The sequence below is a fragment of the Acanthochromis polyacanthus genome, chromosome 19 (assembly GCF_021347895.1).
Source record: "Acanthochromis polyacanthus isolate Apoly-LR-REF ecotype Palm Island chromosome 19, KAUST_Apoly_ChrSc, whole genome shotgun sequence".
NCBI lineage: Eukaryota > Metazoa > Chordata > Actinopteri > Pomacentridae > Acanthochromis > Acanthochromis polyacanthus.
Window position 1 is genome coordinate 33,060,150 of NC_067131.1, and position 12,713 is coordinate 33,072,862.

General features: G+C 42.2%; 1 protein-coding gene and 1 long non-coding RNA gene across 11 annotated transcripts in view; one reads left to right on the plus strand and one right to left on the minus strand.

Annotated features, from left to right (window-relative positions):
- The window catches only part of LOC110971914 (kinesin-like protein KIF20B), a 35,485-nt gene that overhangs the window by 21,482 nt on the left and 1,290 nt on the right, over positions 1 to 12,713 (plus strand). Inside the window, exons 21-30 of the mRNA XM_051939096.1 lie at positions 1,596 to 1,720; positions 1,812 to 1,985; positions 2,070 to 2,233; positions 2,762 to 2,904; positions 3,008 to 3,082; positions 4,123 to 4,367; positions 4,605 to 4,697; positions 4,772 to 4,834; positions 5,199 to 5,271; positions 5,617 to 5,756. Of these exons, the coding sequence (XP_051795056.1) occupies positions 1,596 to 1,720; positions 1,812 to 1,985; positions 2,070 to 2,233; positions 2,762 to 2,904; positions 3,008 to 3,082; positions 4,123 to 4,367; positions 4,605 to 4,697; positions 4,772 to 4,834; positions 5,199 to 5,271; positions 5,617 to 5,756 (1,295 nt within the window). The remainder of the gene's footprint in view (positions 1 to 1,595; positions 1,721 to 1,811; positions 1,986 to 2,069; positions 2,234 to 2,761; positions 2,905 to 3,007; positions 3,083 to 4,122; positions 4,368 to 4,604; positions 4,698 to 4,771; positions 4,835 to 5,198; positions 5,272 to 5,616; positions 5,757 to 12,713) is intronic.
- LOC127531030 (uncharacterized) lies at positions 5,907 to 7,243 on the minus strand. Of its 10 annotated transcripts, XR_007937873.1 has the most exons (6): positions 6,990 to 7,238; positions 6,858 to 6,923; positions 6,594 to 6,659; positions 6,462 to 6,560; positions 6,208 to 6,329; positions 5,910 to 5,976 (listed from the first exon to the last, which is right to left on the minus strand). It is a non-coding gene; the product is annotated as an uncharacterized LOC127531030 (long non-coding RNA). The 10 variants fall into 10 exon arrangements; XR_007937874.1 differs by lacking the exon at positions 6,594 to 6,659 and having other exon boundaries at positions 6,462 to 6,593; positions 6,858 to 6,956; positions 6,990 to 7,243; XR_007937871.1 differs by lacking the exon at positions 6,594 to 6,659 and having other exon boundaries at positions 6,462 to 6,593; positions 6,825 to 6,923; positions 6,990 to 7,241.

Sequence of the window (12,713 nt, forward strand, 5' to 3'; positions counted from 1 at the left end):
CTGACTCCATGTCCCTCCTCTCTGACTCCATGTTCCTCCTCTGACTCCTTATTCCTCCTCTCTGACTCCATGTCCCTCCTCTCTGACTCCATGTTCCTCCTCTGACTCCTTATTCCTCCTCTCTGACTCCATGTCCCTCCTCTCTGACTCCTTATTCCTCCTCTCTGACTCCTTGTTCCTCCTCTCTGACTCCATGTTCCTCCTCTCTGACTCCATGTCCCTCCTCTCTGACTCCATGTCCCTCCTCTCTGACTCCATGTTCCTCCTCTCTGACTCCATGTTCCTCCTCTGACTCCTTATTCCTCCTCTCTGACTCCATGTCCCTCCTCTCTGACTCCATGTTCCTCCTCTGACTCCTTATTCCTCCTCTCTGACTCCATGTCCCTCCTCTCTGACTCCATGTTCCTCCTCTCTGACTCCATGTTCCTCCTCTCTGACTCCATGTCCCTCCTCTCTGACTCCATGTTCCTCCTCTCTGACTCCATGTTCCTCCTCTCTGACTCCTTATTCCTCCTCTCTGACTCCTTGTTCCTCCTCTCTGACTCCATGTCCCTCCTCTCTGACTCCTTGTTCCTCCTCTCTGACTCCATGTCCCTCCTCTCTGACTCCATGTTCCTCCTCTCTGACTCCATGTTCCTCCTCTCTGACTCCTTATTCCTCCTCTCTGACTCCTTGTTCCTCCTCTCTGACTCCATGTCCCTCCTCTCTGACTCCATGTTCCTCCTCTCTGACTCCTTATTCCTCCTCTCTGACTCCATGTCCCTCCTCTCTGACTCCATGTTCCTCCTCTCTGACTCCATGTTCCTCCTCTCTGACTCCTTGTTCCTCCTCTCTGACTCCTTGTTCCTCCTCTCTGACTCCATGTTCCTCCTCTCTGACTCCATGTTCCTCCTCTCTGACTCCTTATTCCTCCTCTCTGACTCCTTGTTCCTCCTCTCTGACTCCATGTTCCTCCTCTCTGACTCCATGTTCCTCCTCTCTGACTCCATGTTCCTCCTCTCTGACTCCATGTTTCTCCTCTCTGACTCCATGTTCCTCCTCTCTGACTCTTTTTTCTCCTCTCAGACTGCTTTGTTTCTCCTCTCTGATTCTTTGTTCCTGCTCTCTGACTCCTTGTTTCTCCTCTCTGACTTTTTTCTCCTCTCTGACTCCTTGTTAGTCCTCTATGACTGTGTTCCTCCTCTCTGACTCCATGTTCCTCCTCTCTGACTCCATGTTCCTCCTCTGACTCCATGTTCCTCCTCTGACTCCTTGTTTCTCCTCTCTGACTCCATGTTCCTCCTCTCTGACTCCATGTTCCTCCTCTCTGACTTTTTTCTCCTCTCTGACTCCTTGTTAGTCCTCTCTGACTGTGTTCCTCCTCTCTAACTCCATGGTTGTCCTCTGACTCCTTGTTTCTCCTCTCTGACTCCTTGTTTCTCCTCTCTGACTCCATGTTCCTCCTCTGACTCCATGTTCCTCCTCTGACTCCTTGTTTCTCCTCTCTGATTCTTTGTTCCTGCTCTCTGACTCCTTGTTAGTCCTCTATGACTGTGTTCCTCCTCTCTAACTCCATGGTTGTCCTCTGACTCCTTTTTTTCTCCTCCCTGCTGTAGATCTGGATGAGTGTCCGAACTGTGACTCTGTGTTTTCGTCTTTGGAGTCGGAGCAGAGGGAGTCATCCAGACTGCAGAAGGAGAACAAAGCTCTGGTGAACGGCATCTTCCAGCTGCAGACGGAGGTGCTCCTCTTCTCCTCCTGCTGATCAACCTCAAGACTTCTTCTCCTCCTACATCCAACCTTCTTCTTCTAATCCTTCTTTGAATCTCCAGGTGACCAGTCTGCAGACGCAGCTCAAACAGCAGACTGACAGGTCTGACAGCCTCTCAGAGGAGTTCAGCACCACTAAGACCCGCCTCCAGGACCTGGAGAGCCAATCAGAGGAGAAGACCAGCTCCATCAACAGTCTGACGCAGGAGGTGGAGCGTCTGAGACAGGAAGTCAAGGTGTTTTCTCGCTGTGATCTCAGACTGAACCAGGACTGGATGGCTCAGGTTAGGGTGATATTGATTACTGATTGGTTGTTCTAGGAGGAGGAGGAGGAGGGGCGGAGCAGCAGCAGTGTTTTCCACACCGCCATGGAGGAGCTGAAGAAGGAGAGCCAGGAGGCACTGCAGAGGTCGGCTCAGAAATCACAGCAAATAGAAGAGCTGCAGAAAGAGAAGAGACAGCTGGAGGAGACACTGAAGCTCAGGTGATCAATACTGATCAATAATGCAGCTGATCAATACTGTTACTGATCAATACACAGCTGATCAATACTGTTAATCATCAGTAATACAGCTGATCAATACTGTTAATCATCAGTAATACAGCTGATCAATACTGCTACTGATCAATAATACAGCTGATTAATACTGTTATTGATCAATAATACAGCTGATCAATACTGTTAATCATCAGTAATACAGCTGATCAATACTGCTACTGATCAATAATACAGCTGATCAATACTTTTACTTATCAATAAAACAGCTGATCAATACTGTTAATCATCAATAATACAGCTGATCAATACTGTTAATCATCAGTAATACAGCTGATCAGTACTGCTACTGATCAATAATACAGCTGATTAATACTTTTACTTATCAATAATACAGCTGATCAATACTGTTATTGATCAATACACAGCTGATCAATACTGTTATTGATCAGTAATACAGCTAATCAATACTGTTATTGATCTGTTCACTGACACCCCTGTTGTCGTCTCCTGCAGTGAGAACAGGTGTTCTGAGCTCACTGAGGCGTTGACCAATCAGAGAGCAGAGTTCTCTCGTGTGAGGGCGGAGCTTCAGTCTGAGGGCGGAGCCCTGCGAGGCAGACTGGAGGAGATGGAGAGAAGGGAGGAGGAGGCAGCAGGTGAGGACACACTCACCTCTAGAGAGCCCACCCACAGAGAGGGAGGAGACCAGATGCTGGCTGCTGATTGGCTGATGGATGTTGTCGTGTGTTTGATTGGCAGAGCTGCAGCGAATCGTCTCTGAGAAGGACAGACTTCTGGAGGACAGCCTGCAACAGGTTGAGACGCTGAGACGAGGTAACCAATCAGAGCTGATGGGGGGGCGGAGTCACACCGACAGTCATCAAACTGACAGCTTCTAAATTAGAATATGTCTTTAAGTTATTTAAATTCTTCAGAGTCTCCAAATGTGTTTCCATCCTATCCTCTAAAATATAAAAATACTGCGATGGAATAAACGTGAAAACAGGACAGAGGAGAAGAGAAGCTGTAAACCTGGAAATAATTCTTTAAAAATACTTATTGTACCAGTGGTCCTCAGACTGTTACTGTCAGGACCTCCTTACCTCAGTAACCCTGAGGAGCAGATATTTGACCAAAGAACAGTTTCAGGACAGATTTCTCATCAGCCGTTGTTGACTCCATGTGCTTTATGTTGGTTCTGATTAATAATAAAATAATAAACTGTAAACCGTCCGTCCTGTTCAGGAGCTATATCCAGATAGAACACGTCCTCCTGAAGCTTTAATATTTATTCACTTATCAGTTTCTGAGACGTTTTAGTGGAGCCACTGATAGGACTGAGAATGTTCGTCACAAACTACAGCTGCAATAAATCAACACCTCTAAAACATTAAATAAAATTTTGGAACCGTCTTTCAAACCTCAATATACACACACACACACACATATTTATGTATGTATATATACATATATATTGATCTATATTTATTCATATATATTTATAGTGACATTTTGCCTGTCCTGCCTCAGGGCTCCACCAGGGGGCCCCCTCCACTCTTTCAGAAACACCGTTCTACTCCAACACCTTAACTTCTTCCACTTCTCCAAAGTTTAAATTTCTTCTTCATCTCCTCCAACTTCTTTGTTTCTTTAGATCTTTTTAGTTTTGATGTGTTCAATAGAAAAATAAAGAAAATCACCAAAATGAGTGGATTTGTCCAAACTGAGCATAAAAACACATGAATGTGATGTAACTCTCTGCAGGTTCATGTTTCTGAAGCATTTGATCATTTCTTTCACATTTTTGGACGTTTTTACGGGTTCCTTCAGTGTGTGGAATGTGTTGAACCTCTCTGGAATCTGTTGGTCCTCAGAGCTGCAGCGTCTGAAGGAGGAGCTGCTGAGGAGGCAGGAGGAGGAGAAGGAGAACCTGGTGGAGGACAAGAAGGTGTCGGTGGTGGAGGAGCTGAAGGAGGAGCTCCAGAGGCTGCAGGAGAGGAGGAGGAGGCAGCAGACGGGGGAGGAGCAACAGGAGGGGAGGCAGTTCCAGGCCGTGAAGAAGGAGGTGGAGAGACTGAAGAGGCTGAAGGAGGAGACTCACCTGCAGGGAGACACTCAGGTGAGTCTGTGTTCCTAATCAGAGTTCTATCTTTAGACTGGAAAGGTTTCCAGACTTCCAAGTCCTTGAAGTGCATAGAGGAGAACGTCTCCTGGAGAAAGGTCTAAAGCAGGAGAGCTAACCAGGACTGATCCCAGTTAGACCGTGAGAGGAGTCGGAAAAAACGACAGAAATATTTTTATTAATGTGTAACTGTATGTTTAGTTAGCTGCAGCTCCATCTTTTCTTCTCCATCAGGTCGTCGGTGTTTCTCCTCTGAGGTCCAACATGGCCGACAGGAAGCGGACCCACAGGACGACGTGCAGGAAGAGGAAGAGCTGCGAGGTGGAGGTGACGTCTGGATCTCTGCAGGAGCTGCTTTCTGAGGAGGCTTCAGACCTCTAACATGTCCTGTTGTGTTTCAGGAGCTGGTCTTCAGCGAGAACAAGAGGAACAGACCGAGAGCAAACACCCGCAACACCAGACAGGTGAGTCTGAGCGGACGGGTGGGAGTCTGAGCGGACGGGTGGGAGTCTGGGCGGACCGGTGGGAGTCTGGGCGGACGGGTGGGAGTCTGGGCGGACCGGTGGGAGTCTGGGCGGACCGGTGGGAGTCTGGGCGGACGGGTGGGAGTCTGGGCGGGCGGGTGGGAGTCTGGGCGGACGGGTGGGAGTCTGGGCGGACGGGTGGGAGTCTGGGCGGACGGGTGGGAGTCTGGGCGGACGGGTGGGAGTCTGGGCGGACGGGTGGGAGTCTGGGCGGACGGGTGGGAGTCTGAGCGGACGGGTGAGTGAGAGTCAGAGAAGACAAGTATGAGTCAGAGCAGACAGGTAACTGTTGTTTGTGCTGCAGGAGAAACGAGACGGAGCTCTGCAGAAGATCGGAGACCTGATCCACAGCTCACCCTCCATCATCAGCAGCAAAGGTCAGTGTTCACCGTCAGCCAGCAGGGGGGCGACGCTGCACTGTGGAGCTTTAGAACTAGAGTTATTTATGACAAAAAGGAACCAACAGTGAAAATGATGTAATGACAGAATAATAAAACAGTAAAGATTGTATTTCTTTATTTATTTTACAGTCATTGAAAAACCTTCATCTACCATTGTCTTTTTGTGCCCATTTTCACTCACATTTTGTTTACTTTGTGTCTTTTTTATTTGAACTTATTGATTTTCTCTCTCATCAATAACCTAACAGATTGAAACCGATAGTTTCAGTTGAAAATCGTAGTTTAGCTGTTGGTGCCTGAAGCTTTCTCTCGTCTCTGCAGCTAAAACCATCATCGGTCTGGTCAGCGGACACTCGGTGGAGCAGGACACGGTTGTTTCCACGGCAACCAAACCCCGGCGAGGACGCAGGAAGCTCTACAAGGCAGGAATCACATCACCGCTGATCGACTCACCGCTCATGGTGAGTTCTTCTATTTCTAGAACCTTCTACAAGGGACGTTCTCCTCTAGGGACTTCAAGGACCTTGAATGTTCTAAGTCAGACTAAGCTTTAAGACTGGAAGCAGGAAAGGAGAACGTTCCTTGGAGAAAGTTCTAGAGTAGACCTACCGACACCTGGAGAAAGTTCTAGAGTAGACCTACTGACAACTGGAGAAAGTTCTAGAGTAGACCTACTGACAACTGGAGAAAGTTCTAGAGTAGACCCACTGACAACTGGAGAAAGTTCTAGAGTAGACCTACCGACACCTGGAGAAAGTTCTAGAGTAGACTTACTGACAGCTGGAGAAAGTTCTAGAGTAGACCTACTGACAGCTGGAGAAAGTTCTAGAGTAGACCTACTGACAACTAGAGAAAGTTCTAGAGTAGACCTACTGACAACTGGAGAAAGTTCTAGAGTAGACCTACCGACACCTGGAGAAAGTTCTAGAGTAGACCTACTGACAACTGGAGAAAGTTCTAGAGTAGACCTACCGACACCTGGAGAAAGTTCTAGAGTAGACCTACTGACAACTGGAGAAAGTTCTAGAGTAGACCTACCGACACCTGGAGAAAGTTCTAGAGTAGACTTACTGACAGCTGGAGAAAGTTCTAGAGTAGACCTACTGACAGCTGGAGAAAGTTCTAGAGTAGACCTACTGACAACTAGAGAAAGTTCTAGAGTAGACCTACTGACAACTGGAGAAAGTTCTAGAGTAGACCTACTGACAACTGGAGAAAGTTCTAGAGTAGACCTACCGACACCTGGAGAAAGTTCTAGAGTAGACCTACTGACAACTGGAGAAAGTTCTAGAGTAGACCTACCGACACCTGGAGAAAGTTCTAGAGTAGACCTACTGACAACTGGAGAAAGTTCTAGAGTAGACCTACCGACACCTGGAGAAAGTTCTAGAGTAGACCTACTGACAGCTGGAGAAAGTTCTAGAGTAGACCTACTGACAACTAGAGAAAGTTCTAGAGTAGACCTACTGACAGCTGGAGAAAGTTCTAGAGTAGACCTACTGACAACTAGAGAAAGTTCTAGAGTAGACCTACTGACAACTAGAGAAAGTTCTAGAGCAGACCTACTGACAACTGGAGAAAGTTCTAGAGTAGACCTACTGACAACTGGAGAAAGTTCTAGAGTAGACCTACTGACAGCTGGAGAAAGTTCTAGAGTAGACCTACTGACAACTAGAGAAAGTTCTAGAGTAGACCTACTGACAACTGGAGAAAGTTCTAGAGTAGACCTACTGACAACTGGAGAAAGTTCTAGAGTAGACCTACTGACAGCTGGAGAAAGTTCTAGAGTAGACCTACTGACAGCTGGAGAAAATTCTAGAGTTCTAGATCTACTCTAGAACTTTCCACAGGGGACGTTCTCCTCTATGGACTTCAAGGACCTGGAACTCTGGAAATATTCCCAGTCTGAAGGTAGAACTCCTGATCATTGATAAAGTTACTGGAGATGAAGAACCAGAACATCACGATTTGATTCTCACATCCAGTTTCAGAGAATAATCCTGAACAGAAAACAGATTTAGTCTTGAGACTGTGACACCTGGAGATTGTAAAACTGACTAAACGGTGCAAAAATCACAAAAATGTTCAAAATTACACAAAGCTATTCACAAATTATGCAAAAATGGCCCCAAAATCACTTGATAATAGTTTAAAATTAGACAAATGTGATCTGAATGAGTCAAAAAGAGTCCTTAATGACCAGAACCACAACTCATATGTTTTCACTTTTGAAAACTGTTCAAAATGATACTAAAGTCATCCAAAATTACACACAAGTTGCCCTAAATGTCTTAAAATTTGTCCCACGTGAGGAAAACGTGCCCACAGTGACACACAAACTGTTCTAAATGATCTAATATGGTCTCAAATGATTCCAATACCTGCCCAAAATAATACTATGTTTATGTTTATGTTTATTCATTTGGATCCCCATTAGCGACAGCATAAGCTGCAGCTATTCTTCCTGGGGTCCTAAAAAATTACAATGGCATACTATTCTAAAAATACAATCACTCAATTAATCAAACAATAAAATATTTCACATTTAAATCAATCAATTAATCAATCAGACAATAAAATATTTCACATTTAAATCATACTGTAGTTTAAATAAACAAGTGTCATCATAAAATGACACTGAAAATTACAATAGCAAACAACAGTTCTTCATTCAGACATGTATTTCAACAGAGCTGGTGATTATATTGCAGAAAGAAACTCTTTCAGTGCACTTTTGAATTTTAAATCATTTTCAATTGATGTAATCTCTTTGGGAAGTAAATTCCATTCTTTCATGCCTCTCCAAGCAAAGGTTCTTTTTATATAGTTGTTTAATATTTTAGGTAAAGTAAATTTGTTTGCAAAGGCATGTCTGGTTGGATAGGAGTGTATGTCAGAGCTTAACATTAGTTTTTGATAAAGTGTCAGAGGAGTTTTTGTTAGAAAAACCTTCCTACACAAACACAGTATAGAATATTTAAGTCTGTCCTGAACCGTTAGCCAGTTTAATTTTCGATGCATACTTTGAATGCCAGTATAATAATTACAGTGCAGCACAAAACGTGCTGCTCTATTTTGTATAATTTACACATTTTTAATATCATCTTTGGTGCCATTAGACCATACAGTTGGACAATAATCGAGGTTTGACAATATTAAAGCCTGCACAATCACTTTTTTTATTTTGGTTGTCAAGAAATATCCATATCTTCTGATCATAGAAATCACTCTTCCCATTTTGGCACACATTGTCTGTATGTGTTTTGACCAAGATAATTTATTGTCAACTGTTATCCCTAAAAGCTTTGTTTCATTAACTTGCTTAATTACAGTATCTTTTATTTTAATATTTAATAGAGGATTTTGATTAACAGATTGACTAGAACCTATAATAATACGAACTGTTTTGGATATATTCGGAACCAGTTTGTTGTGGATAATCCATTCAAAAGCTGCATTTAACTCTGCCTGTAGGACACTGTTTAATTCTTCCTTAGTTGATGCTGATGTATATATTGTTGTATCATCTGCATACATAACACTCTTGGCCTCAGACAAAGCTAGAGATAAATCGTTGGTATAGATACTAAACAACAAAGGACCAAGGCTGCTTCCCTGTGGTACTCCACATGCCAGTTTTAAAAAATCTGAGTAACAACCATTGAAGAAAACAGCCTGACTTCTATCTGTTAGGTAGTTGTTGAACCATGTGGTTGCAGTATCATCAAAACCATAGGCCTCCAATTTCTCAATTAAAATTTTATGGTCTAGTGTATCAAAAGCAGCTGAGAAATCTAGCATCATAACAGTCAGAGCTGTAGCAGTGGAATGCCCTTTTCTATAGGCATGCTGATTAGGAACTAACAATCCAAAAGTACTAAAATAGCTTTTTACTTGTTTGTATACAATATTTTCCATGATTTTACTAATTGCTGTCAGTAAACTTATTGGCCGGCCATTTTTGCCGGAAAAAGGTTTCTTTTGATCTTTTAATATTGGAATTATTTTGGATTTTTTTCCACTCTTGTGGGCAAATTCCAGTAGTGAAGCTTAGATTTATAATGTGAGTGATAGCAGGCGCTACTCGATCAGCTGTCATCTTCAAGAAATTAGCGTTCATTTCATCAACACCAGATGGTTTAATTCTAATACTCAGAATCATTTTTTCAACTTCATTCACCGTTACTTTTTGAAATTTAAAAGTGCAATTTTTGTCCTTCATTATTTCATTTTGAAAGTTTAGGTGCGATGAAAAATTAGCATTTGGCATTGCTTCTCTAAGTGCATTTACTTTATCAGTAAAATGATGATTAAAATAATTTGCTATACTCACTGCATTCGTTAGAAATTTACCATCAACTTCAATGAAAGTGGGATTAGACTTTTTCTTTCTTCCAGTTAAATCATTTATCGTATTCCACATTTTCTGTAATCATTCTTATTATTTTCAATTTATTTCTCATAATACAATTTCTTTTTTATCCTGTTGAGTTTAGTAACGTAGTTTCGTAGTCTTCGGTACATGTTCCAATCTTCTACGTTACCAGTTAATAAGACTGTTTCTTTAGCTTGTTTTCTTTGTTTCATGAGTTGCTTCAAATCCTTATCCAACCAAGGTGCATTCATATTTTTTACTGTGAACCTTTTTAGGGGTGCATGTTTATTTACTACATGCATAAATTTGTTAAATTTACTAAGTGCATCGTTCAAATTTCTTTCTGCAAATACATTAGACCAACTTAGATCTTTAATATCCCTCTTAAACACATCCTGATCAAAAGTTTTAAAAGATCTTCTGTAAACGATTTGAGGTCCCACCTTGTTCATTTTAGTTTTTCTAACTGTGATAACTAAATTATGATCACTAAAAGATACTGAAAGTGAAGTAGTTCTGGAACATTGGTAAAAATGTGGTCTATACAAGTTGATGTAATAGTACCATCATTTCTCGAGAAAATTCTTGTTGGTACTTTAACTAATTGTACAAGACCATTTGCAGTCGTAGTATCACATAATTTACTCTCATTGAACAGCTTTTGGACATACAATCAATATTTAAATCTCCCATGGAAAATATTTCAGACCCAAAAGTGCTACAGTAAGTCAACATCTCAGTTATCTGAGTCAAATATTTACAATCTGCACTTGGAGGACGATAACAGCATCCAGCCAATAGAGGTTTTGCATGCGCTAAATGCAGTTGTATCCATATGACCTCAACATCGTTCCTCATCAGGTCATCCCTGATTCTCACAGGTATATGATTTTGAACATAGAAAGCCACACCACCGCCATATTTATTTCTATCCCGTCTAAAAATGTTGTATCCTTGGATATTCAGTTCATTATCATCATATGTATCATCTAATTTAGTTTCAGAAATAGCAAGTGCATTTAGACTCTGGGACTGTAAAATGTTTGCAATTTCTATTAATTTATTCTTAAGGCTATTTATATTAATATGTCCAATTTTAAAACCTTTAGCCATCATTGAGAATTTCTAAACACTGACAGCGTTGAGTAACTATAAGTGATTTTTAGGGATGGTACTGCAGGGATATGTACTAAAGTCTTCATGTAGAAATGAGACCTTTCAGCACACTAGAACTGATTCTTAAAGGATGAAATGTGTTTTTATATCCATCAAAAACTGTTAGTAATGACTTGAAACTTGTATGAAATTTCACTGGAATTGTCCAAAATGACACAAATATCTAAAATTACATGAAATTGTTACAAATTGTTGTTAAATTGTTGCAAAGGAGTCAAAACATAACCTTAAAATGTCACGAAAGTGACATGAAAGACATCCAAAGTTACTCAGATGTGTCCAACATGAATTTACATATTTTTGTCTTCATCTTGTGACACCTACTGAGTTGTCAGGAGCAGGGCTGTAGGCTGAGCTTTTTCACTGGAATCACAGGTGCTCCTAAATGAAAAAATTTAGGAGCACAGAAAAAAATTTAGGAGTGCTATGAATTTTCACTATGAATCGCACAATTTTATTATTAATATTCACACAACAAGCCAAGCAGTAGGCTCAGTTCTTTAACACAGAGAACATCCCTGTCCCACATCTTTTTGTATTCAAGTCGTCCTGGCACGCTTGGCTGAGTTCATCCAGCGGTCCACTGCAGGACTTGGATCAAAGTCCTCAAAACATGGCCCCTCCAAGCTGATCCTCATGAGGTGGTGGAGACTGCAAGGCTGCTTCTTTTGGAGCCCTTTATGCGGTTCTGCGCAGAGAAGCCCCTCTCGCACTGGCCAGCTGAAATGAGCAGCACCATCATCAGCTGTTTTCCTGTCAGGTTCCAAAACGGCAGAAAAAGTTGCTAGTTTTGTCGCTAGTCGCTTTTGACAAAAAAAAGTCGCTAGGACGCTTTGAAAAGTCGCTAGATTTAGCGAGAAAGTCACTAAGTTGGCAACACTGATCCAATCGACAGGCGTAGTTGACGTTACCTAGCTGACTGTCGTGAGGGGACCTTGTGTGGCTCAGACGTTAGCGCGCATCATTACGTTTTGTAGCGTGCCAATGTGAAAAAAAGTTGTTGAAGAAGAAGGTGTAGGCTATGACTTTTAGTTTGATCCACTTTGTGTGGATTTATTTTAGGAGCAAAATGCAAATGATAGGGTTGACATCTGTACTCGCACGCGTGCTCCCTTTTTATTTTTTCTACTCGCACCGATCTATTTTTAGGCGCATATGCGAGTGAAACGCTCGCACTGTACAACCCTGGTCAGTAGGTATATTCTAGGAGTTTTCGTTGCAGTTTTACCTATTTCATGGTAATTTTGGCCGTTTTGTGGTTATTTTGCATGTTTTTTGTGCCAAATTTGAGTCTTTCTCCCAGTTTCACCTGTTTTGTGGTAGTTTTGGTGCTTTACATGGTAAATTTAGTCATTTTTGTGGTGATTTTCCATGTTGTTCCTGGCGTATTTCATTTCAAGGTAGTTTGGGCTTTTTTTGTGGTAATTTTGTACTTACCTACAACTTTAGTCAAGACGTAGGTAAACTCTTGAACGCAGGCGTGAACTAACCATGACGTCACCCGTTGGTTTCAACGGCGAGAAAATGAAGCCCGGATTATGCTACTTCCTGGTCGCCGTTTTGGATTTTTTGGAGCCAGTGACGTAAAAAGCGTCATCAAACAGACTGGACCGGAGAGCAACTAGGGGCAGGATTGGCTGAGGACTCTCTTATCCCGCCCACATTTTACCACAGAGGCTTCTGTTGCTGTCTATCAAGTATAGCCACGCCCCCTGGCTCCGGCAACTTTATTTAAAATTCAGTATTGATTTATTTTAAGATCGGCCACCTGATCTCTCATTTTGACCATGAAAACTAACGGGAAAAAAATCCTGAGCTGTAGAACATCAGTCTATCAAATTTTATTTTTTCCAAAAATGAATTGGGG